The 26,188-nt window shown below is 37.4% G+C and overlaps 2 protein-coding genes and 2 long non-coding RNA genes across 6 annotated transcripts in view; 1 reads left to right on the top strand and 3 right to left on the bottom strand.

The window, feature by feature from the left end:
- The window catches only part of LOC137864712 (uncharacterized), a 51,548-nt gene that overhangs the window by 5,575 nt on the left and 19,785 nt on the right, over window positions 1-26,188 (top strand). The window contains exon 4 of one of the 2 annotated variants that reach the window (XR_011101601.1): window positions 8,142-8,247. This is a non-coding gene — a long non-coding RNA (uncharacterized lncRNA). Of the gene's footprint in view, window positions 1-8,141; window positions 16,976-26,188 lie in introns of those variants that run through there. The other variant, XR_011101602.1, reaches the window with a different exon arrangement.
- On the bottom strand, window positions 1,098-5,656 carry LOC137864705 (parvalbumin, thymic CPV3). 2 transcript variants are annotated; one of them, XM_068699121.1, is made up of 5 exons: window positions 4,580-5,656; window positions 3,918-3,985; window positions 3,412-3,544; window positions 2,879-2,988; window positions 1,098-1,339 (listed from the first exon to the last, which is right to left on the bottom strand). In XM_068699121.1, the coding sequence occupies exons 2-5, from the start codon at window positions 3,976-3,978 to the stop codon at window positions 1,314-1,316; spliced, it is 330 nt and encodes a 109-aa protein (XP_068555222.1). In that variant the 5' UTR covers window positions 3,979-3,985; window positions 4,580-5,656; the 3' UTR covers window positions 1,098-1,313. The 2 variants fall into 2 exon arrangements, with proteins under 2 accessions (XP_068555222.1, XP_068555221.1); XM_068699120.1 differs by lacking the exon at window positions 1,098-1,339 and adding an exon at window positions 1,356-2,784.
- LOC137864710 (uncharacterized) lies at window positions 6,724-15,347 on the bottom strand. Its single transcript, XR_011101599.1, has 5 exons — window positions 15,237-15,347; window positions 13,016-13,080; window positions 9,098-12,918; window positions 7,217-7,329; window positions 6,724-7,096 (listed from the first exon to the last, which is right to left on the bottom strand). It is a non-coding gene; the product is annotated as an uncharacterized lncRNA (long non-coding RNA).
- On the bottom strand, window positions 19,175-24,229 carry LOC137864707 (parvalbumin, thymic-like). The gene is given in 7 exon segments (XM_068699123.1): window positions 19,175-19,624; window positions 20,941-21,050; window positions 21,331-21,463; window positions 22,288-22,355; window positions 24,103-24,137; window positions 24,139-24,175; window positions 24,177-24,229. Coding segments are annotated over 7 exon segments (447 nt in total). The 5' UTR covers window positions 24,215-24,229; the 3' UTR covers window positions 19,175-19,598.

Raw genomic sequence — 26,188 nt, forward strand, 5'->3', positions numbered from 1 at the left:
GGAATTTTGGCAGGTGAGAACATTTCTTCATGTTGAGAAAGATTATTTAAATTCAGTGTTAATTTTTTATCAGCTTGTTATTATTTTGCACAATAAAAGGAAAAATCTCACAATCGTTTTAAATTCTCACATATCCTGAGTATCCCAGTGTATGAATAACTAAACTAAGGTGATTTAAAACATTTTGAAATGGGACAAAAAATCTATTTTTAACCATCAGCTGTTAAGAGGTGTAGGGTAATGTATACATGTTTAAAGCAGTAAATTTTTCTGCCTGGTTCTTCAGTGCTTGGCTCCCAGAAGATTCGTTGGCTGTAGAGAAGGCATTAGAGGTGAGTACTCAAGGATGAATCATGATTGCGTTTGTGCTGCTGTCTAGTGAGAAAAATTAAGTGTATTTAAATGTTTTTGCTTCAGTGATGAATGCGTTTGAGGCTAAGAGGAATTTCTCAATTACTATTATGTTAGGCGACATAGCCCAGAAATACCAGCTAGAATACGTTGGAGCTTTCTCAACGTGCATTTCTACAAGTCTTTCCTCCACACTTTTAGTCCTCCCTTTGAGAAAGCTTAAAAAAAAAAATACCACAAAGAAGGACATCTTTTGCTTCCCCTCTGTTTTTTAAAGCTTTACAGTTTATATGAAGCCTCAAGTCCACAGAGGCATTTTTCCTTTTTTTAAATTCTTTCCGCATGAAAACATATGATTTTTAACTTCTCTTGGTTGGTTAATGTAAAAAAATACAGCTTGAAACTGCAACACTCTCATGTAGAAACCATTTCCTAGGCAAAAAAAATAAATAAATAAAAAATACTGCTTTTCATTTTGAAGTCAACAAGAGATGACTCTTCACCTACCTCCTAGTTATATCTGAGCCCCTAGTCTTGGCCTAAGAACTGAGGGTTTTGAGGACTTCAAGCTTAATACAGAAAGTCTATTGTAGAGAGAACTCCCACTGAGTTCAATCAGATCTATATATGAGGCTCAGATAAGATTAAGATCTTTGAGAGATTAACACTTTCTGTTTAAGAATTCATATGTTTCCATTTATTGTTCAAAAAAAACAGACAAGCTGCAGTAAGTAATTATTTTTATTGGATATTTTTTAAGTGTCTGGTAGAGTTTAGAACATGGTAAATGGTCCACACAATGAAAAAAAAATCATGAATCAGTGTTTCATTATATTATTAAGTCAGTGAACAAATAACAGACACTGTCAAGATAAATACATAAGGGACTGCTGATTTTCAGGGTTTCGGAGTTTTTCTTGCAGGTTCATCCCAATTCTATCCTGTTTGGTCTTTTTGAACCTCTAAGATTGCACCATTTCCTGGAATTCTGTGAAAAATAAGGCAATAAAATAAAATATTAAAAAATAAAATAAAAGGATTAGGAGGAAAAGATTAATGGCTTATCAAGAGATTTAGAATCGAAATAGACAGAAAGCAATTACCTGATAAATGATCAGAATGGAAGAAACTTGCATGCAAGAGAGACATTGCCTAAATTTCCTGTTTAGGCAGACAAATTTAATTAATCAAACAACAGATGGAAAGGCAGTGATTTGCTGACATTTATAAGAAATAACAAGTGCCCAGGGTAGTTCTCTGCCTAATAGTTATTTTTGGCAAATTTAATGGAATGGCCAATGTAGAGTCAGAATAAACAGACCTCAGGCAGGATTAAACATGAATCCTTGTGTCTTACTAGCTGTTTGTAGTGCTTCAGCAGTTGAGAACTGTTGATTTAGATGAGAGGATAAAGCTAAAAATGTGTGAAGCTTCATGTGGTATTGTGGTGTTCAACAAGATACCAGCATTAGAAAGTTTTTTTTAAATGTCTTCTGTGAGTTAAGAGCATCTGATCAATCCTGTCCCAGAAAGACTCTATTAAATATATAGATCGCTTCATAAATCATGTGTGGTTGTTCTGGCATGTTTCCTAAGGAACTGGATTTAATTCCTTCCAAAGAAGGAACAGAAGAGTCCTGTGCCCCTGGCGCAGTGAGTTGGGCAATCCGCACGGCAGCACATTCCCTGCGTGCCCTTCATTAAACGACTTTTCACGCCTGCTGGGCAGCTTGCTTCTCGCGTGGGACAAGCTGCCGTTGGCTCCAAGCCTTTTTAGTGAGCATGTGCTTCCTATCCAAAATGAGACCCAGAAGGACAGTGTTACGAGATGGTGAGTTTTTTGTGCTGAGCAGCCATTAAACCACAGCAGTGTTTCCAGGGGGTGGATGCAATCTGCTGCTTCCTAAAACAGCCGCTCCATATCTGATGTGTAGCCCGGCACCGGAGGTAAATAACCTCCATCTGCACACACAGCCTTCTGTGGTATCTCATGTTGGGGCGGTGACACTCGATCATGCTGTTCTCCTTATTATGCAAAATAATAGTCAACTGCATGCTGCTAGCTCCTGCACATTTAGAGTGATTTCACTGAAACTAGTAGAATTCCTTTAGGGAGATACTGCTGTGCATGAGCCTTTGTACGTGCTGGTGATTCTGCTCTGCAGGGCTGGCTCTTTTGTCCTCGTTTCACATGCGTGTAGCACGAGTGAACTGGTGATGCTTTACATCAGAGTAGGTGGGAGGAGAAAAAGGGAGCTGTTCCTTGCAAAGCAACTGGAAATCTATCAGTGGCGGTGAGGAAGCTGGGTAGGGTTTTTTTCTTTTCTTTTTGACTTACTCATGCATGAGGAGTTGAAGAGATGAAGCTGTAAGGTCAGGAACCAGTTCTGTACTCACACACAGGTCAGTACTGAGAGGGTTTCAGCAAATTAACTGGAGGTACATTAACGTTCCGTCAATATAAAAGAGAATCACGCATCACTTACAACACACCTTGAGGATCTTAGTTATATATGGAAATAAATACCTTCAGCCCCAATTTTACCATCCCCATCGTGGTCTGCAGCTGCCAAGAAAGTCTTGGTTTCTGAGGCAGTTAACACTCGGGCTCCACACTCAAACCTCTGAAGGAAATACCTAGGTGGGAAGCACCTCTGATTATGATTTTTCAGGGCATACAATTTTTTGTTGGCTGTATCATCACGCTGATAGCTATCTGTAAATAGATTATCTACTACAAACATTGGAGGGTAAATTTTCTTCATGTACAGTTTTGCTTTGTAAGTCCAGCCCAGATACATTGAATTCTGCCCACTACCAAAATCCAGCCCCAGGGAGGTGTTGTTTTTTTTTCTGTACTACGCAGTGATGGCAGGTATTTACTAATTTGTCTTTGACTGTCAGGATTGTCTGCTCAAATGCACCATCCACAATCTGGTGAAAGGTTTATCAATATTAAGTATAACCTGAGGCACCCCTTTATGGAACAGTTCTGGAAAGAAAAAAGTGGTAATTTGTGGATAGGCTCTTACTAGGCAAAGTAACCCAGAAAATCCTTACTTGAGCTCATCTTCCTCGATAAAGCCACTTTGGTCATTGTCAAGAATCCGGAAGATCTCCTTGAGCTGGCTGCTGGTCTTTTTAGACATCCCACTGATCTGAAAGAATTTTTTGGGACTAAAGGAATCTGGAGCTGAAAATAAATTAATAAATAAATTAACCCCAGACCACTATGTTTACTGCTCCTAAATGGTCTGAGGATGCAGCTTTGTTACATTGTAATTGTTCTAAACATGAACAGTAGGTGAAGGCTGACAAAGAATACATTTTGCTATACTGCACAATGCCCAGGTAAACATCAAGAAATCAGGGCAATAGGTTACAAACAATCTCAAACCACCCACAAATTGAAATCTCATGAACAAATGCACTGTGACAGCTGCTACGGAAAGAGACAACAGAAGTCTGTTGAGTATGTGCTTGTTCAGTATGCTTTTGGGACTGAATTAGACTTGCCATGTGTTACAGAAAATAATAGATTTTTAGAGTTTTAATTGTTTTCTCACCTTGGCAGTCCCGCAGAGCAGCAGCAATGTCAGAAGGGCTTAGAATGTCTGTGAGGCTCATGTTACACCTGTTCAAAATAATATATTGCAAACAGATTTATGAAATGCAACTGCATCTTACAACAAATTGTTTTTTCTATGTTTTGAGGAATACTGGTTAATGATTTCTAAAGTTAGATGAACCTGTTTGATCAGACTGAAATTGCTGCTGTTCCTAAGCAAATTAGAAGATCTAGTACGCTACTTCTGTAAAAATAGTACTGCTGAAATAATACTTCTAAATGAGATGGATCGCGTAAACAGTATTGTGAGTTGATGTACAATTTTAAAATATTTTTTAAGCTATTACCTGCATCCTGGTTAAGTACATCATATTAAACTCAATATTGCCATCAATCTATCAATGACTCTTACTGAAATACATGGCAGTTGGCAATACAAATAACAGTATAGACAGTGGGGAAAAAATCAAGTCAAGAATGTTTGCTTCTGTTTTCTCCCCCACCAGCTCTGAAGAATAAAAAGAAAACATACTTATCTACAGATGGTCCATCCACATGTAATTCCAGCAATCAAAATCTTAGAGCAATGGGTATTGTACTTACTATTGGTGCAGCTCTACACAGTAACATCATTTAACCAATCTCAAGTCAGCTGCTCACCTTTATAGTTTGCTCAGCTAGGTAAAGGAAATAGAGCTGAGGAGATACCAGGCAAAATAGTATTGTTGGCTCTGGCTTGCCACTCCGACTTATAAAGGATTCAAAAGGTGACAATAACCACTACTTAGGTTACTGTTTCATGGATCAAATGTTAGATTTGAGACCTAGCTCAAATTTCTTCCTTAACTAATTAAACTTTTCTTTCTATTTATATCCTAAGATAATATGGACAAGAAGTGCAATGTTTTTAATAAATCCACTTGGGATTAATTAAGTGTGACTCTGCCATCAAAATATAGCCTTTCCAACTCCAAGTGTGCTAAAGATTTTCAGTTAACCTCTGGACCCTCCAGTTGCTTGCTGGAAGTTGACTCCAGCAGTCAAAACCTTATGAAATAGAACTAGGTTGGTTTCCTGAAGTCAGTCTGTCCTTTGGAGCACATAAAAGAAGTTGGAGATGAAAGATTTGAGGTGACAGTTCATCCTGACAAAGATAACTTGTCACTGGGGTGGAGGGAAGTGTGGCATAATTTAGGGGAATCTTTCTACAGTAGGCTTCATTTCATGTGTCCTGACTGTTTTCTAAATTACAGAGCTGTCCCTAGTCAGGGCTAGAACAGAAACCAGTGCATTCCTTGATGGCACAACCAAGTAACTAAGCAAAGATGAATAAACTAATGTTCTTAATCTGTATCCTTGGAAGATTATGTATAATCAGTTGTTCTTAATAATTTATTTCAATTATTTTAAATTATACAAAATCAATAATAGATTTACTTGAAATCATAGGAATCAGACTTTGCTATTGTGGTGCTTTATGGAATGTGGTGCTTTTACTCATTTATTTAATGTCAGTGAGAGAAGTCAGGCATAGCATCTGTTTATGTGAAGCTGGATAGAGAAATATAAATCACAAATAACATGAGAAAGCAAACATCAGTTAATTACAGTTTTACCGTTTTTTGATGTCTCTTGTACAAAAAAAAAAAAAAAAGAGGTATAAATCACAAATAATCAGACATAATGATAAAGCATCCCAAATACCAGCTGCATAGAAGAATGCTTTCTTCTATTTCTTTCAGTATGAAAACTATTTATAGTGACCTGGAAGGACTCCTTCCTATTAGATATAAGAGGCTGAAGCCAATTAGAATTGTCTGAAGAAAACCAATTGAACAATGCTAATTTGTGTATATTGAAGATCTGATCTCAGGTCTCTTAATGTTCTTTCCATTTAATGTTCTTCTTTAATGTTTCCATTTAATGTTCTTTCCTCTTTGCTTAGTACGGTGTGTTCATATTGCTTCCTACCTAAGATTTGCATGCTGTTATAATCTGCAGTAGGAATGAAGTGCATACCTGCTTTCTGCAGAACTACTTGGAAATAATTCCCATCCTTCTATGTACATTTTTACACTCCATTGTGAATTTTCTCCTTTATGTCCATCTCATGTTAATAAGAGATTTCACAAGTCTTCATAATGCTTCCCTTTGACGTATTTTATAACCAAAATGTTTTTACAGGAAATGATATTTTGCCCTCTGTAATAATGGTATTGATTCTACTGAGAACAGAATTTCACTGCTGGACTTTATAGTAGCCTTCCTTTATTTTTACTTGCTCCTACACGCTGCTTGCTGAGCTTCTAGCTTTGTGTAAATCTTTGATTTGTCATACTTCACTAATTATTAAAAGCCAATGTTATAGAGGAAAATGAGATGAAGGTGAGTAAATAATACTCAAGTTCAAAATATGTCTGCAACTTATTCAGGCATTGTATTAAAGCGTAAGCAGCAAATGCTCAAAGAATGGCCTTGGGTTAGCTTATACTCTGTGTTGTGGCGTACAGGGTTCTAAAATGTTTTTACATGTGGCATAGAGTATTCAACAACAGTAAAGTAATCAGAATGAGTGTTGTATTAAAATATGATGTCAGATAGAAGTGAGCTAATTGCTACAACAGGGTCATTATTATTGCTTATTCTGGGATATTGTAACATTTGAAATTCAATGCTGACAATGGAAGCAATACTAATCCTGCCTGAAAGATGATTTACAAAAGCCTAAAACAGCTGAATTTCAGAATCAAGTTGATGTCACTGTATATTGATACAGGTGAGAATCTAGAGTTACTGGTATTTATTTATTCATTAATGAGACTGCATCTGAAGTACAGGTTTCTCTCTACTACAATTAGAATGAAATAATCAGGGATGACTATATTATATAAAGGGATATCTTAACTAGATAATCTGTTGTACAGCAAAACTATCTGCCTGCTTTCCTTACTTCTGGGATATGTGTTAAATTAGTTGATTGTAATCACTGTAGAGGCTCAAAAACTAAGAACTGTAACCAAAAATTTATATAAGATAATGTGCAGGAAATGTAATGCTATAGAAAAAAATACTTATTCCACAAGAAGAGCAGCTGCTAGGTAATGAGCAGTTTACAGTAGTGCAAAATCTGATACAGAATCTGAGTATTGCAGTTTTCAGGAATGGTTGCACTTGTTCCTGCAAAGTACGAGGAAAAAATATTTATTTTGTTGTGTGTGTTTGTTTTTGCTCTGCTAGGGAGTTTTGGAAGTGCTGTTGAGCTTTTCTTCCTAAGATTTATGTACTTCCATAACTTACTTCTGTTGTTTTCCTCCTGAGATGTCTCTGCATGCATTATGCATTACAAGAATATTAGTGCCTTTTTTGTTTGTTCGTTTCAGACCTCTAGAACTGAACTTGAAGATGTAGTTCTGAAAAATAAGGAATGTTCATATTGATAAGTTCTTGGTAGGAATCTTCTACTTTTCACCTTGAAATAAATTAATTTTCAGTGAAATCTGACAAAAAAAAAATCAAGTACCATTAACTAATTCACAAAGGAAAGTTGTATTTCAGTAAATAATTGACAGATTGTGGACTAGTTTTGTACTCTTTCTGTTCTGTTTGGTATAAAGTACAGTTAATCGGTAAATCAACCCAAGACATGACTTGAAGCAGATGCAAAGTAATGTCAGGAGTTGTCTCAGATGAGATCAGAGGAGAGGTGTTAACCTGAGACCTGCTACGGTAGTGTAAAGAGATGCTGTAGCAGCTGTTCTAAACCCCAAACAATTCCATCTTTCAGCCCTGGTAGCGTTAGGGCTAGAACAGTTGTATCATGATCCTGGATAACAGAGTCTGCCTTTGTAATGAGCTTGGAAGTAACTAAAACAGATACTCGTCGACCTATGTGGTTGGTCATGAGTGCTGATGTCTCAGTGGTGATGGCAGAGAATCTCAGTGTGAATATAGCTGCTCTCACTGGAAAGGGTCTCTGCAATGACATGTGTTACATCTTGCTGCTTCAAGATGTCTCTCAAAGTACATGCTTTACTTGTATAGAAAAAAAATACAGAATCTTATCTGAGTGGTCTGCTGGGTCATAGCTTTTACCACATTTAGCAGAGAGGTTTAAGAACATGGTTTATTATCTGAGTTTTATTCTGTACTTCACATTATTACAATGAACGATGTAATCCAGGCCTCAGAAGCCTCAGTGACAAAGTTTTTTTTTCCTTTGCAGCAAGCAGAGGATATTACCCTGAAGACTGAGCAGAGATCTAGACTGTTGAATCCAAGATACAGGATGCATCCCACAGCACCGTGGGTCTGGAGCTAAACAGAGACAGGTATTCCTTGTGTGTTAGGAGCAGTATCGTGTGCACTTTCCCCAGTTCAAGTTATGTCCTTATCATTGTGTGTAAATGAGAAAATTTCAGAATGATAATATGCTATTATTAATAACATAGCTAGTTCATAGAGATGGCTCTGAACACAATACTTTTCCACTTAAAAAGCTGTCCTGGAAGATCTCTGCTAGCATTATATATGCTATGTGCTTGTCTTCAAATGCACTTGCAAGTGCTTCTGTGACTCAGTAACACTATTTTCTCATTGTGACCCTAAACATAATCATCTAAGATGTTTTTGACTGCTGTCAGCATTGTAGGTAGTATGAGATGGACTGATCTTTGAAAATCTAAGGTGTTCAGATTTTCTGTGTGTTTTAAAAGTAACTGTGCCCTAAGGTTAAAGACTGTCAAAGAATCTGGATGCTGCCTTTTGTGGCCTGTAACAGATCTGTACAGCAGTACTATACTGTTACCAAAGGCCTTTTACACATGGATGTATTTCACTATGACCCACGGAGTACAAAGCCACAGTAAAATAAAGCAAATAACACTGAAGTGTTTCCAGCTATTTCTGTGTTTCCTGCCTCTCCACATTGGTATCAGTGGGATTTCTACAACTGACTTCAGCAGTAGTCAATGATATATGAATGTTGTATATGAGGATGTACCCTCAATAATGTATAAAGTAAAAACTACCCTATAAATCAGTTAACCTTATCATAAGCAATCACTGAATGTCATTTGTGGAACAGAAGTGCCCTTCTAAGTAGAGGGGAAGCAGAACAAAATTCCATTGACAAAAGTTGACTGCATATTTAGACTGGTGGAAAAAGTTGCATAGAAATACCTGCTGGATATGGGTCCATAGTCCAGACCTAAGAGTTTATCACTCCACTTCACTTAAGGGAGCTGACTGGGAATGCATGTTTATGGTCACGCAGTGTTTTTTCCAGTCGTGGCCTTATAGGTGCAATTTGAAGAACTTTTCTTAAAGCACAAGATAAACAGATAAAGGCTTTCCACAGTACCTGACAGCCTGTGTGAGTGAGAGACAGGGAGTGAAAGAAAGAAATTAAAAGAAAAAGTGAGTATTCTGGTAAACAGGAACAGCATTTTCTCTGCTGATCTGTTTCGTGGTAATGCTGAAAGCAGGGAAGTTCTAAAACCCTAACATTCTGGAGCGATCACTGAAGCTGTTATCAGACCTACCTCATCATTATTTTTTTAGTGTCCCTAATAGAATGGTAAGTGGTGAAGTTATTGTAGATTTGTATAGACCTGGCAAAATAGTCAGCATGGAAGTAAGTGTGCTTAAATAAAGGAGGTGCCTGAGCTGTCTGTGCATTTCTCTCTCTTAGCAGTTAAATTGGTACAATGCTTGAAGAAACTCAGGTGACCCGTGTTACATGCTGAAAACATAAAACATAATATTAGATGAGATGCATAGCATTTTCTGACAATGACAACTTTTAGCCTTGCAATCAGATTGCAGTTACTAATTCCTCGGAATTTCATTAGTTTATTACTCTCCTGAGATGCCACTGAAATAATAAATGTGAATTTGTTGGATGGGTAATTCTTTTTTCACTGTTCAGGAAATTTCTATAAAATTAGGGCCTTGATTAAATTCATTAAAGTTAATGGAGAGATATCTGTTGGCTAATCAATAAGGCATGAACAAATTACTGAGTATTCATTAAAGTCATGTAGCATGCTTTAATTTTTGGTAGTGTTGTAATTTCCCCAGCATTATATTGATCCCCAACATCGTATTAATATTTTCCTGCTTCTCTGTAATGTCTTGCCATAAGCAGGTTACGCATCAGTACCATTATAGCATTAGCACATAATTTTGAAATTATGATTTTGATCCACAAGTACTAAAACAACTTCTTAAATAGCTTCAAGAAATGCCATCTGAGACAGTCAGACAGGTTTTGGCAAGATTAATGCCCAAAGAAGGACCTTTCAAAGAGTTCCAAATCTTTTCATTTCCAAATGGTAAAAGACAGGTTTATTTTGTCTGTGTGTTTGTTTGTTTTTTAGAGGGGTGTTTGTATTCAAATTATTTTTATCATATACGTAAGTCTAAAAAGAACATAAAGACTGTAATGCCTAGGTAAGTACCAATAGCAATTAGATAACTTCTGTAACCTAATTTGACAGCTGTGTGTATATTCTGGCAAAATTGTAATAACATCATCACACTCCTACATTTTAACAAGAACCCTAATGTAGACAGTGCTCAAACTGGATGAAGTTCAGTTAATGTGAACTGACTGGAATTCTGCATTTTTCTCATTCCTTATTTACTTCTTGCTATTTCAATCTGTCTGTAAAGAAAAAAAAATATCTTAATTTCATAGTAAGCTTTTTCTATGGTGCCCTTCATTTTACGATACCTTCTTCACAAATATTTATGCATTTACTTACCTTATGAGGTGTGGACATTGTGTTATGCTCAGTTATGAGATGGAGAAAAGCATTGATTACTCTGGGACAACATGCCCCAATTTGTTAATATGGAGGCTGGGACTTGAGTTTTCAAAGTGCTTTTTAGCTACTGTATCCAAAATGCAGCTCCCTTTGCCTGCAGTTACACTTCTGAGGGCTGGAAAACACTTTTCCTTCAAGAAGGTTTCTGGGGAAAAATTAGCAATTTAGAATTGTGGTAGCAATTAATACTCTTTACCTTGATCATACAAGAACTGATTGTGGTATAAATTCTGTTGATATGATTAAAAGATGCAGAATCTCTGTTCTGGCTGTCTGTGTGCAGACCTTTGAGTCTCATACTGAAAGAGAGAGGAACTCTGGGCTCCTGGCTCTGTGCAGGTGGACCCACGTCATGCTCCTTTGTTTCTTGGAGCAATGATGTGTAACAAGCTAGTAAATACAGCTGGTATGCTTCATATGTGATCTGCCAACTAACTTGTCTAGCACAAGGGATAAGAAAGGGCCTTGCACATAGGATTTGCCACAAAAGGGGATTCAGTGTCCTCAGTGGACCCATCAAAAAATATTCTCCTGATGCAAACCAGCACCACAGACCTCACTTCTGACTTTCATCTAGTTCCCAGATTCTGAGAGACAGGGTCCACTCCTTTGTGAAACAAAAATGTTATCGTTCTGTGTTCAGTGATAATTTAATCTGGCAAAACTGAGTCATAAACATAAGCGGACAAACGGGATACTAGTAATTGAGTTAATTCGAACAGAATACTGATTTTAACTTCTTTCAAGTGGAGCAATAGTGCCATCAGGTGGACGTGAAGATGAGTTATTCCTGGCAGAATTGTAAATGTATTTCTGCTACAGTAATCTGGATTCATCTTGATCCACTTGATCTTTTATTAAAATTAACAGCTTAATTAACACTAAGTCCTGTCATTAAATTAGTTTATGAAGCATAATCAGTTGCATAAAGAATGTTGTAAAAACATATGGTTTATTAAATACATCTCTTGAATATGCAAGTATAATATCACCAGTTAGCATAATCAATTTTTATATCCAGAAATTTTATTAATTCAAGTTTTTTAAAGCATTTGCTAGCTATTATGCAAATGTTGAAAATTAAATGGCCCACAGAGATGCTTTTAATTTCTCCTGCTCTTAACATTTTTACTAGGGTCTGTAAAGACCAAAATGCAGATGAACAGAGTGGACTCCCATTCAGTCTCCCAGTGGTATAGCGAGCTTCTGCTTAAAACATTGGGGAACATTGTTTAAGTAGTACTTATGCTCTTATGCTACTTCATATGTTTTTTAGCAATATGCAGTCACGCGCCAATAATTGCTCGTGACCTTTCAAGGTACCAAATGTATAAATAAATAATGTGCTTCCAATGGGAAAGATTGTTCTTGGCACGGATCTTAGTCCTTTTTTTGAGTGTCTGTTAAGATTTGATGAGGGCTTGAAACTCTGAAAAAGAAAGAAAAGAACAATAAAATGACACCATATGTTATAACTGCATCTTCAGAAAAAGTATTTTCTGTATCTCTTATCTGATAATCATTCCTTAAATGTACCACATTGTGTACTCATAATAGATATTTAAAACATAAGAAATGTTGCATTTAAGTGTCATATTATATCAATAGTTCAATAACAAAGCAATGAAATTATATACTAAGTTTTTATAAATATAAGTTTGGATTCCAGTCCTGAAATCTCTGCATATGAAAAAAGGGACTGACTACCTAGAGCTGTGGGCAAAATACAAACACAGTCCTGTGTTAAATCCTTTTTACGATGGAGCAGAGCTGAGCACCTCAGAATTGGATCTGTAACAGCCAGTGTAGGGAGCATGGCAGCTGCCTAGAGCTAGTCACTAGGAAGTCCCAACAGCAGGTATTACTCCATTCCATAAAGGGAGTCTTACTATCCTCTCCAATTTTACCATCTCTATCCCTGTCACCTGCTGCCAGGAATGCCATGGGCTCAGCATCAGTCAAAGCTCTGGCACTGGCTGAGAAGTTCTGCAGGAAAAGTCTTAAAGATGAGAGGAAAAAGACGTGAGACATACTTCAGTCATGAAAGCATTTGGAGTTAGTTGTTGGTAATAGCTGTAAAAATTTAAGCCTGATTCAATCCTTCCAACTATTTCAGAATTTCTTTATGAAATCCTTTTGAACTCAGTGGAAAATCTTCCTTCTTCGGTGAGACTAAGGGTAGGAAAAGAAGAGGGTCTTGAATCATAACACATAAAGACGAATTTGATATATAAACTGGAAAAAAATAAAATTAAAAATTAAAGTTTACCTTGGCAACGCTGTAGGCCAGCAGCAATTTCAGCTTCTGTCAGGATACCAGCAAGAGCCATGCTACTGTAAAATGATAAATAACGTTAGGTAGAGTTCACAATTATCTTGTTCACATTGATCTTGCTCTATCAGCCTTTGATGCTGCCTCGTGGGCAGCCAGGTTTGATTAGTGGGACACTTGGAATGTAGGTCCCAGCGCAAGCCAAGGGAGCTGCCCTGCAGGAGCAGACTATTCCATCCGCAGTGCATCTGCTTTGGTGTTATCTCTAGTTATGGTTTCAGGTGCACAAGCTGAGGATGAAACCAAATGTATTTATAGAACCGCATGACATTGTGGAATCTTTGGTTATTTCCATGCTTTTTTTTTTTTTTTTTTTTGCATGGATTGTTGGGATGACTTGAAAAGCTCCCAGAGGAAAGATTCAGTTCACCTTGCTGCTTAGTTTTTCGCACACCAAGAACAGAAAAATCTTTAAGGTAAAAGATCTGCAGAGTCCTCTTGACTTGATTGTTTTTCAGATGACAGAGATAATGACTTATATAGATCTCAGTTAAGCTCTCTTGACCTTTTAAAGAAGTCCTGGAGCCACGTGATGGCTCAGATACCCTAGGGGATAAGTTACTGTGGCTAACAAGACCTGCTAGCTAATCAGATTGATATTTATATCCCAAAGGAATGTGCACGGTGTTTTACACAATATATGAGGTGGTGACATCAAAGTAAATCGTCTCACTTGCACTTATTTATAGTCTGGTGAGTGATTTTTGAGCTGTGAATGAACTTTTTTTTCTACTGAAATGATAGCTGCAAATGGACATCTTCATTGTAGACCTTGACTTCCAAGCGTCCAATCCCAACACTAATTGCCCATGAAGTATTACTCCTGTAATTGCCTTAATAATCTTCAAATAATGCTACGATGATACAAATGTAGTAAGAATAACTGACATGCAAGTAGAATCTCATGTAGATAAAACTTGCCATTATAAATCAGCCCGAGGTATTTTTAATAAGCTCATACATAAAGATTGGTTACCCAATTACTGCAATATGTACTTCAGACTATAAAAGTTTAATACTGAAAACATTTTGCTCAGTATTAATTCACTACATGGTACACATTTTAAATCATAATAGTAAATGTGTCCATTTATAGTATGATGGTTGTCAGTCATTCAGCAGCACAAAGCACTACGCACCAGTTAAAGGTAAGAAGTGAAGATGTGAGCAATGGAATCAGTAATATTTGGTTCTTCTTTTCTGTATTGAGAAGATATATTTCCATAAGGATTTGACCACTGGCCAAGCACAAGCTGTAACTTTTTTCTTGCTGGGTCCTCCACTTGGCAGTCTAATGAAATCTGTTCGAACTCAGTAGCCTTGAGAAAAGGCTGAAATTACAATGGTGTAAAAAGCTGTGGGTGAACATTATACACCCACATATTTATAGATATGCATAGAGTATTGTTGTAGGTTTAGATAGTCTTTGAGTAATGCCATTACATATAACATAAATCCTAACACCTGGTCAATGTAACATGAAGCTGCTGTCTTTTCTCTCAGCAGTTATATATGTGGAAATACAGACAAAGCTTCATCTTGCACTTCTTAGTTTTTCTTGGATTATTTCTTCAAAAGATGAAGTCAGGCAAGGAGTGTTATTCTAAACCTATGCTATATGATAAATTTAACATTGTGAAAGCAAAGCTTTCTGGACTGTATAAAAGTAACTGAGCAAGTTATTTTTAAAGACTTTTTATCCTGAACTGGAGAATATATAAATTTAATGATCTGGTCTTTCTGTCTGGGAATCTAGCTTTGCCTTTGGGTCAAATTCCTAGGAAATAATTGAGAATATGGCATGGGATCAGAGATTCCATATAATTCTCTAATAATTGTGCTGGAATTTCTGAGCATTCAAGAAGCAGTTCTTGTCAGAAGACCACGCTGAGATTACAAAGCACTTGATACAACTTTTTGAGTGTTTATGTAGTTGATTAGAGTTTGCCTGTAGATGGCACCAAAGACAGTTGTGTGCAGCCATGAAATCTCCAGGATTATTTTGGATGAGAGGGAACCAAAAAACAATGAGAATGGGTTCACAGGTGGGCATTCATAGGGAAGAAATAGAAGGGGAAAGAACTGATATTTAAAAGAAAAAAATCTAATTTACCAAACAACAACTGAAAGACTGCAAAATATAAATTTATATAGTTACCAATGTGGTAATTTGATTTTCTTTTCTGGAGCTTGATACACAGAAGCTCTGATATTCTTGTTTTCGTGACTATAAGACCTGTTGATAAGCAAATCAAAAGTTATTGAGCAACCATATCCCATCTCTTCGATAGTGTGCTCCTTAGGCCTTCTGTGCAGAAAGTTTTCCTGAAAGTCCATACCAGCCTAATGTTTTCTGTGTGTGCTTGCAAGCAAAAGTAATGTGGAAATTCAGTTTCATAAAATACGAACACTGAACAAGTTCAGATTCCACTGCACCCACTTATTATAATGTTGTAAAAATACAAGCAACTAAGCATAAAAATGGTTTGTACGTGTCTGTTCAGGGATTTAATCAAGATGTATCTATTTCGGTAACCCATTCCAGGAAATGAATCCAACCTTGGCCCCCTCTGCCCACACTGGGTGAAGGGCTCCAGGCGCCTCTGATGATGCTGCATCAAAGATTTTCCACATGGGCTGGCTGCTAATTCGAAGAAGAAACTTTACCAGTCTGTGCATGTAACAAATGTTCTGACATCCCCTTGCCCTTTCTGTGCTCTCTCATTCCTCTTGTTAGAAAATGAACGCCAGATTTTGAACAGTTGGAGAACTGAAACTGAATCTGTAGTTTACAAATGGCCCTAGGTCGTGATTTCCAAACGAATAGTGTGGTGGTAAAATTACTTGGAGTATTCCCTGGCAACATAGAGTTACTAGGCAGCCAGCTTCCACTACATATCAGGAGATTTTATCTTTGCAAGCATGGTTCTGCTCCTTTATCCCTTCTTTATCAGGACAAACCAAATTTTAGTTTGAGAGATGGTACATTCAGTGTCTGGAGCAATAGCCTGGGTTTTGAGATTAGGTTTCCAAACCCTGACCCGCCACATCCTTCTTTTAAGAGCTTGTGTAGGATGATCAAAATTCTTTGATGCAAAATGTATCGATTTCCCACTTAAAGAGAGCATAGTAAGTCTTTATTTTGCAAGAGGTATTGGGAGGATTAGAGATTAAACTGTTCCTAATGGTAACGAGGGGACTATGTGTGCAGCTGAGGTGTGTTTGAAAGCTCAGTCATTGGGCTCAGTGGGACCCAGATCTGCTGCTTGTGTTTTGGGTCGATAATGAATTGTCTTAAGTGGAGATAAAACATATAAACAAAATTTCCTTCATGCTGGGAATTAAGAAGCAGTATTACACTGAGTAGGATGGAATTACTCTAGACACTGAGAACAGATTATTGGTGTGTTACGCGGGGTGTTGTTAGATCCTTTCTGATTTGATGTAGCATAAACAATGTATAATAGAATATGGGTTTTAACTGTGTGCTCATCAGTGTTTTATTTGTGTACTTTATTCATAAAAGCTTGATGCAGAGGATTTAATCCTTACTTAGCAGATTGATCAGAGAGGTTATAGAGTCTCCGTGTTTGAAGATACTCAAACTCATCTTAGCGCAGTATGATCTAAGTTGGCCCTGTGGTCAGGGGATTGCACCAGTGACCACCAGAACTCTCTTCTGGTATAGATTACTCTGTGATCCTGTGCCATGGTTGTGGTAATATTGTGAGATCACCATTCGTCTCTTTGCTACTTAAGATGGCATCCATATAGACATCCTGCAAACAAAGGTTTTCTCTAGCACCATGGCAGTGTGAAGTCTAGAGAGCGCTCCTTGCTATTCCCTAAAAAAAAAAAATTGAAGGCCGCCACTGGCTGAATTTAAACTAATTTAAATGAACCTTCCGAAAAAATTTTACTTTACAGATGTTTTTATGAATTTCTGTAGTTTGGTGAATGAATGATGTGATCTTTCCTTTTACGTCTGCTGCTTGGTTTATTCTGTGACAATATGCTACAAAGCAACAGGCATTAAGCAACGATTGGTACGTTCCTTGGGTGCATCATCTGGGATGTAGAATAAAGGTTAAGGATGATTTTTCAGTTTTCTGTGTAGTCGATTGCTGTTGGCACTTACATGTGTCTGTGTAGTGCCATACTTGGTAAAAGTATGTCTTTAAATGGAAGATGAGAGGTATTGTTTTCATTTGTTAATGTCTGTCACACAAAAGAAGTTGTTTCCTCTTTTTGGAATTTATTCTCTTCTAATTTAGTTCAGCTCTAAAAATGTGCTTCCTACGGCCAGCAGAAGATTTAACAGGGACCCAAGCATTGTTTTTGATGAACAGGCTATGAGCTTTTTTTTAAAATTGAGGACTTAGAGTTTTACTGTAATTTCTTAATGAAATGGCTGGATGGCTTTAGTAAAATTTAAAACTCATCTTGTTACTGGGAGTTACTGTTTTAAGAAGGATGGATTTTCTGATGAAGAAAGTTCTCTAAGTTTTACTTAAAGTTGCAATATATGTGAAAATTGCCTAATTCATAGAAGTACTTAATTCCCCTCTTGTGCCAACAGAAGGGACTGATGTACAGTTGTTTAACATCTCTGAAATGCAGGATAGTCTTGCATTTCTTGCATTCCACATGAAACTTTCAGGTGTGCAACAAATAAAATGTCAGGCTTGTCACTTAGTGTATTGTGTGTGCCATCTACTTGTGAATTAATGACATGATATTTTAATGATTAGCAGTGTGAAGAGCTAATGTGTGTGTTATATCTGTATACTGCTGCAGGTCTGGATTGCTCTGGCTTGTTTCTTCAGCAGATAGGAAAATGAATAAAGTAAAAGGAACCACTAGTCTCATCATTATGCAAAATATTTCAGTGCTCTATTTAACAGCAGCTATAATTTAAGCCCAGATTTAACATCAAAGGCACTGGGGATAGAATTAAGATTTATATTCATTATAATTCTGCCAAGGCTTCAGTGAATCTGATTGCTAGAATTCCTCTTTTGCATTAACAGTCTTAAATCTGCCGAACAGCTCTCTTACATGCCTGGGTATGAGTGAGCTGCACTTGCCTCACATAATCATCTCGCAATTCATAGAAATGCCAGCACTGAATGTTACATAAAAGTTCCAGCAGGCTTTGTTTCTGCTCTTCTTCAAAACAGCTGCCAAATTATGTTATAATTATCACCCAGTTTCAGCAGGGAGGATTAAAATGACAGTCTACTTCTGAGCTGGAACCAAGTCACGGTAGATGGGAAGAGGTCTCAACTAAATGTTGGTGGGGAAATTTCCAACCCACTCATCCAGAAATGCACAGCATCTACTCAGTCTACTGAGCTCTGCATTTAGCCATGAATAATATTTACTTTGTCCATTAATGAAAACAGTGCTCTAACCAGCTTTAAACCATGTAAGACACTTACCAAAGGAAAGACTAGTTCTTTGTAATTTTCATACTTACGTAAATTGCTAATATAATGGGTTATATAGATGATTATTCATTATAATAAATGAAATAATTGAGTAATGGCTGTAATTTAGCTGCATAAGACAGATAGTATTTGTAGTCTGCTTCACTTTAAGATAATCAAATAGCAAGGCTGGCTGTTTTTCATCTGTAGTGAACATAGACATTCACAAATGTGACAAAGTATTATTGTTTAGTAGGTATGAAGAGGTAACAAGCAACATGCTCATGATTAACAAAAAAAAACCTCCAGGCCTGGCCCATGTCATCAAGGCAGTGTGACTTGTGACAGTGTCAGATGTGGGATTAGAACCTTCTCCTCTGTCTCACAGCTGCCTTAGGTTTCATGAAAGATAAATCTTCTTGAGGGAGAGTTACATTTTAGGTTATAAACACTTTCTGACGATGTATGCTGTAGCCTAGTACTTCATTTTGTAAAATTACCCACAAATTTATTCTGTGCTTTGAGCTATGTGTCAGCTCTTCTTAAATTTTTTCTCAGTCTCAGGTCTGGAACTGAATATAAATTATTTTTGGCTATCTTGTTAGGATTGCTTTTCCTAAAGGATCAGAGAACTAAGTAGAAATAAAACTCAACAAAATCAGGACAATTAAGCCTTAAAAGATGTCATATTGTTTAAGAACATCAAAACTGTGTCTGGCAAGTCAGCATGGTAAAGTACAGAGATGGAAAACCTAAACAAAACCAAAATAAATTAAAAAAAAAAAAAAAAGCTTTTCCCCAAATTTTTTAAATGTTTCTTTTCGTCCCATCTTCCAGCCATGATTTCAACACTAGGAGTAGTTGAAAATGACAAAGTGCCTTCTTTACAATGGAAACGTAACAATGCTGCGTCACCAAAACATCTGTACGTTGCAAGATTTCTCAGCAATCCTGTGTGTGAATTTGGTGTATGGGGAATTGCTAATGCCTGAAACAATATAAAAACGTACAAACACATGCTGAGTGCGAAGTGCTTGTTGGACGAGGTAATTGGAAGAGTCAGTCCAAGGCTGCCTTTGGTCTAATGCTGCTTATGCCTGCACCAGAGATTGGAATTCTGTCAAGAAAAAAAAAAAAAGAGAAAGGCAGGGAATAAAACTAGATGAAAGTGCTTATTAACATCCTTAAAAAAGGTAGATAAAAATGTCCTAAACTCCTAGCCATGGAGGGCTCCCAAAGTTATTATAACACTGCACAAGCTACTGCTAAACTGGGATTCTGGGGGCGTGACAGATTTTTCACTCCTTAAAAAGAATATGTGCAGAGAGGAGTGTGTCTGTAAATTCATATTTGTAGGAAATCCTGAGTTAAAAGTAAACTATCTTTAACCCATTTACAAAGTCTGATAATAGCTAAGGCTGCAGAGAATGAATTAATTAGGTCAAGCCTGTAGCTTTCAATGTGAGGGTATTTTTTTTTTATTGTATTACTCCAAAGAAAAAATATTAGTAGTGACGTAACTTCAGAATGGGAAATTTGATGGTTAATATCTAAGCGTAATATAATGCTCTATTTGGGACTCATAAACAGAAGCAGCAAAAGCTGCTGCTGAAGCAAATTCCTCCAACAGTGTCTCTCTCTCCTCCCAAACTCTGGCTAAGATTAGCACGTGTGTCTGTTGGAGTTATTGCCACCTGTCCTAGTTCAGCTAAGACAGCCCTGTTTTCAGTGACTTCATCTCTAATACATGATGTCTAATGCCCTATTTTCCTCTGCTGCAATTTCTAAAAGAAATATCCTGGCTGGTTCACATCATCTCTGTGAGGTTTTGTGAGGAATTTGATTTGGTTTTTCACAGAAGGACTGCCCAGTGAAATTTGCAAATATCAGATAGTTCTCCAGCAGAAAATTATGTGCCGCCTTGTAGCAGTTCTAGATTAAAAAAAAATAATAAAATAAAATACCAGTGTTACTTTACTGAATTATCCACTTGGTAACACTGGCCAGCCTTGGAAAGTGGTAGATGAATAAATTTATGTAGTTGAAAGTTGTTTAAAAGTGAATGTGGCATATGACCAGAAGTGCAAAGCATCCACTGCTGAAATGAAAATGCAGAGAATGAACAGATGTTCAGAATGTTTTAAAAATCCCTCACAATGAGTCTATGGATCAGATGCACTGTAGAAATTAACCCCAAAGCTGTTGTTATGGGTTGAAAGAACAGGTTCTACAATGGGCTTAAATGGGCTTTTACTGCAATAGAGACCAAATAGAAATAAGGCTATGAAAACAAAGGATTATTTGCTAGTATAAAAATTGTATCAGAAAGTAGCAGGCCAAATTGCTGTAATGCATTCTTCATTCTACCATTTAAACGCAGCTAAATGCATACATTTTAAAACATCAATTCTATGAAATTGCCAAAAGTCTGACCTTCTACTCCAATTTTGCCATCGCCATCAGTGTCACCTGCAGCCAGAAAAGCCTTGGTCTCTGCAGCAGTGAGGACTCTGGCACTTGAAGAGAAATTCTTCAGAAACAGCCTGGAATTGAACAGGGTAGAGTGCTGTGCTTGAGTTTTGTTCTATGAAATGACCTTGGCATGTTGGTATTTCTGATTTTCTAACTTAAATTCATGCCAAAAAAATAAAAAAAAAAAAAAGGTAATGCTTGCTCTTAATTTCTGATGAAGTCCACCCAGATTCAAGGAAAGGCGAAGTACTGCATTTTGTTTGAAAAATAACAACAAGGTTCTTCTAGGGCACCTAGAATGTTCAAAGGTTTACACTGTTCAAAGAAATACATCGGCAGAGCAGTACTTACTGAAGCTCTTCTTCCTCGATGAAACCACTCTTGTCTTGATCGAGGATTCCAAAAACCTTCTTTATCTGATCAGGGGTTTTGCTGGATAAACCAACCGTGGAGAAGAACGACTTGTAATTGAAGGAATCCGCAGCTGGAAGAAACAAAAACCTCTTAAACGCTTTCCCTTGAAGTTGCTCCCACTGGATGTATTCCTGGGGAATATGTATGTCTTTTCTTAAAAATCAGCCTGCTCCTGTTCCTCTTGTTCCCCAGTGTAGCAAGGAAGATGATGTAGTGGATAGTTTCCCTTTTTAATCACTCTGTGCCTTTGGTCATTTCAGCTAGTTTGACGTTTTCTGCTACAATGCACATCCTGCTAAATCAGGATCTTTGCGATCTGTGTCATGCAATTAATAATAAATATTTAGAGGGTGCTGCTGTGGCTTACAGACCAACCCCTAACATTGCATGTTCACTTTTACTTTGGTGAAGAATTTGATAGAAAGTTAAGTAAGCTGCAGTCTTGAACTAGCTCGCTGAGCATTTGGAAATTAGGCTTGATCCTGCCAGGGAAGAACTCTAAGAGAACTGAGACTAGTCATTGATTCACAGCTGGTGGTTGGATTCTGCAAGCTGTGGCTTTTCTCTCTCTCTCTCTCTCTCTCTCTTTTTTTTTTTTTTTTTTTTTACATTTTGAAGGACAAGGATAGCCAGTTACATCCTCGACAGGTTTAAAAATCGAGAGGCAGCTTGTTACTAACTGAAACTGTGGCCCTTTAATTGCTTCTCCGTGTTTCGGGGAATGTTACCCACCAAATGTGCACTTGTAAGACTTTCTGAATTCAAGGGGCTATACTTCAATGTAGCCACAATGAGATCTCACAGGGAAGGAATCTAAGGGGAAAATGATAGGCATGCCATCTTAAGACATAAAAATGATATGCATCTTCTGGCTGAAGAGAGACCATTCCTTACCCTGGCAGCTGGAGAGAGCAGATTCAATATCTTTAGTAGAAAGGATGTCAGTGATGGCCATTGTTGAACTGTAAAATAAATTAAATGTGAGCTACTTAGTCATTAAAATGACTTCTCTACCACTTTCATGGCTCTATTTGAAGTTGCTGCTGTGACAGTATGTGATAGGGGAGACATTATTCATCTAATTGTAAGGGGAGCGTTCTGTAACAGATGTCTGCAGCAGGTGCTTCCACTTAAGGCTGGGTAATGAGGGAGGAATTCTGCATGCGGGAGTGGGGGGCTTCAGGAAGATCTGATGCCTCTATTGCACTGGGAGAGCAAATCAAAGGTTGCTAGCACCACAAAACTTCATGAATTCTTTGTGGGTTATCTTGGAGCTGGATTATTACTCAATTAAATTCAGCATATATTTACAGTATAAGTAAAAGATAGGGTCAAGTATGTCCCCTAGAACTACATCTGGAATAAATTTAATTGAAATTAAAAACAAAAATAAATCTGGTATTATTGTCTATAAATGCAGTGATCTTTACAAGAATAAAAATAATAGTGTAGAATGAACAATAATCAATTCTTTTCAAGGAAATCTAAAATCAGAGGGTAATCTTCTGTTCAGCTGCACGCAATAAATGTAGTGACACTAAATTTGGTCTGCTGGGCTGCTGCATCATTAAAAGACTAAATTTCATAGTAGCTTTTAAAAAAGAGTCTTAATTATGTTTTGTTGTTTGTTTGTTTTGGTGTAGATGGTAATAAACCAGATTTTTATCCACATTTTGGCATTTCATTATATTGAACAGTTATTGAGAGTTAAATCTGATTCGTAATAGAATGGTGGAGGCATTTTCTTATGATACAGCAGCATTTGAGAAAACATACTCTTTGTTTCAGTCAACCACCAACAGCTGCAACAGTCTGTTTGCCAAAGTAGTAGAAAATGCTACAAGGCCTGAATTTCTCAGTTATTGTAGTGTGAGTACAGCATCAATGCGTCTGCAGTTTTGTAGCATACTCCAGTGCAGACTGGGTGCAACTTAAAACTTGCAACGTTACTGTGAGGTAGCTTCATGTTAAGTAAGGAAGAGGGACTGAGACATAGAAAAGTTATTTCTGCAAACCACAAGAGAACAGAAATCTCTTATCCTGAATTCCTAACCGATCTTCAACAGCATCATCCATCCTTTCTAAGTTTGGAAAGCAGCGTTGGTTAGAAGGAAATCAATGCTGGTAACTATTTATAGTCTGTACGTTGATTTGAGATCTACACATTGGTTGAAACTTTGCCCAGAATATGAAAGAGATGCCTCTGTACCTGTTTGATTGTAGCAAAAGAAATTGTCAGTCTTTGCAGTTTCTTTCTGAATGTCTCAGGAGATCTAAGGAGACAATGGGACAAATCCGTGTTGATGGCAAGGAGCATTTCTCCAGCTAAGGCAGATAAGTTACTTCTGTTTTGCTAGCAATTATTTGGTCCCAGTGGCTTCTTGTGCAAAGTATTTCCCCCTCTCAGTTCTAGGCAAGGTAATCTGGAGCTCTGCCATTCACCTAATTCTCACTGCTGACAGGATAAAAAATGGGGAAGCGTTGAAGGAAAAACTAAAAACTGCAGCATGGTCTCAGGTTTTGTGAAGGACATCGGTCTGTCTTTTTGCGTCCTGCAGTCTGAATGCTGATTCTGTTCTATGATACCTTGTAAAGTTATGGCACACTGGAAGCTGGTATAAGAATACATATTTCAATTGCATAGGTGCTTTCCATTTAGGGAGCATTTTGCTTTTGCGTTTCTGAAAGCAGAGGATCTAATCAGCTTACCTTTGTGGTCGTCTTGATGGGATAAGGAAGCTGTCTGGTTGGGAGGAAAGTACTTGCTGTGTGGCTCTCCCAGAGCTGAGCTTGCATATATATACTTTAAGTTGTATACCATATACAGATTTTAGATTTCAGCGTCACGAAGGGGGAATGGTGTCAAATGAACTTGCCTAACTAATCATCTTGCACTATTTTTGTCTCAAGAGAATACATACGATATTTGCAAACGAAACAAGATAAGCGGCTACATACATGAAACGGACCGAGTCATATTAAATTTCTTCTGATTTAAGCAGAAAATACCAACTTCTCCACATGATGTAGGGCAAAGAGGAAAAAAACACCCTATCTGATATGCTTGATCTGAGGAGTCAGATCAAATGAAGCAGTACTAGCTTCTGAAGATATGCCTTTAATGTTCAAATGTAATGACTTGCTATCTTATCTGTAGACGCTGCATGTGATAGGGTTTAATCATTAGAGAACTAAACAGAAAAAAATTAAAAATATCCTGTTCAAATACTGTTTGTGTAGCAAGCCATTTAGGGAAAATAGTAGTCAGATTGTCTCAGAATGTCTTGTTTGCTGTCATTTAAAAAAAAAAAAAATAGAAAAAAACAACAGTTAATATGTTGCTACAGGAGGTAAAATAATATTATGTCAATCCATGGGAACAGTTGGTTGGGGGAGGGTATTTAGTCTGGTATGTTTCCAGAGAAAATCTTCGAATTCTGTAAGGTTCTGACATCCTGTTTAGTCGCGTATGTATGAAGCAAAGGGGTTGTGATCCACCCAGCTGTCTCCGACAAAAGCTCCTGAGCCCTACATGAAAGATCTTTGCTTTTAGAATAGAGAGAAAAATTTTGATAGCAGCATCACTGCAGGGAACAATGTGTGAGGAGTGTCTGTGCAATTTGGTAACCTACCTTCTGATCTCTTTTAGGTAACTCATTTTTAGGATTTTTTTTTTTTTCTGTCGTGCTGTTTCCAGGTGTTCCCTCGTGCTTTTAACATTTTTTTAAATAGTGGAAACAACTTGGTATCTCAGTTTTCTTTCATGAACTGTGTAGCCTAACTGGGTGAGGACCCAGTCAGCTTGGATCTCACTTGTGGTTTCAGGCAGCAAAACACTAGAAAACAAGTCGTGGATGAGAGCACAAGATAACATTATGGCCAGGGGTGAGGGATGGCAAGGGATGACAGTGCAGTTGGCATCGCAGCCTGAGGTGGTGGCACAGTAAGATGTGACAGTGCAGAGACTGTCTTAGTGTCGGAGGGAGTATCAAAGCCTCTTCTGTTTCAGAAACATTTCCCTCTAAGATGAAAGGCAATCCTAACCAAGCACTGAGGACAAACACTGACAAATTGCTGTGTTATGCAGGAAAAGGGGAAAATGGGGTGTCTGTGAGACCTTAGTCCATCTGACATTGACAGCAGCTGATGAAAAATAGACAAAAGACTACTGTAAAAGTATGTAAGGAGGGGACATTGCTTTGCTTACTGCATATAAACACTCAAATGTATTGCTACAAGATTTTTTCTTGTTTAGTTTTCTTTTCTTTTAACAGATCCTGTATGTTTCTCCTCCATCAAAAAGTTTCAGAGTCAGAAATAATTGTCATTAGGTGAGGAACTGTTGGTTAAGAATGGCTGTGGAAGATAGACAGTTTTCCCAGTTTTTGAATGGGTTGCTGACCAACTGGCGCTTAAAAATTTCAGGAAGAATTTGATAGATAGATATTTAATCCTGGCTCTTGTTGCCACTAGTGACATCTGGCAGAAGGGATACAAATATCACTATCCCCCCTCAAACCGTTCTAAGAAATGACTTATTCTACATAGGAAAAAAATTCCTCACCCTTGTGCACACACCACCCTTTTCTCCCCCTCCAATTCAGAAAATTGCCTACATAGTGCCAACAACTGATGCGAAGTAAGTAGGGCATCCAACATAAAAATCGATGGCATGATATGACCTAATGAAGCTAAGTTAAGAGGAAGGCCAAATTCTGCTGAAACTCTTGGACTGCAGGAGTCTACATGGGAATTTGGACTCTGGTGTCTATTTCAGAGAATGTATTTGATTTTA

This window comes from Anas acuta, chromosome 15 (genome assembly GCF_963932015.1).
Source record: "Anas acuta chromosome 15, bAnaAcu1.1, whole genome shotgun sequence".
Taxonomy (NCBI): Eukaryota; Metazoa; Chordata; class Aves; order Anseriformes; family Anatidae; genus Anas; species Anas acuta.

Bases quoted from the DNA above. Each gene is read 5' to 3' on its own strand.
- LOC137864705 (XM_068699120.1), bottom strand. From the start codon at position 3,978: ATGAGCCTCACAGACATTCTAAGCCCTTCTGACATTGCTGCTGCTCTG. The intron at 3,545-3,917 runs GTGAGAAAACAA...ATTTATTTTCAG, and splicing joins TGCTCTGCGGGACTGCCAAG to CTCCAGATTCCTTTAGTCCC. The intron at 2,785-2,878 runs GTATTTATTTCC...ATGTACCTCCAG, and splicing joins TGGTAAAATTGGGGCTGAAG to TTAATTTGCTGAAACCCTCT.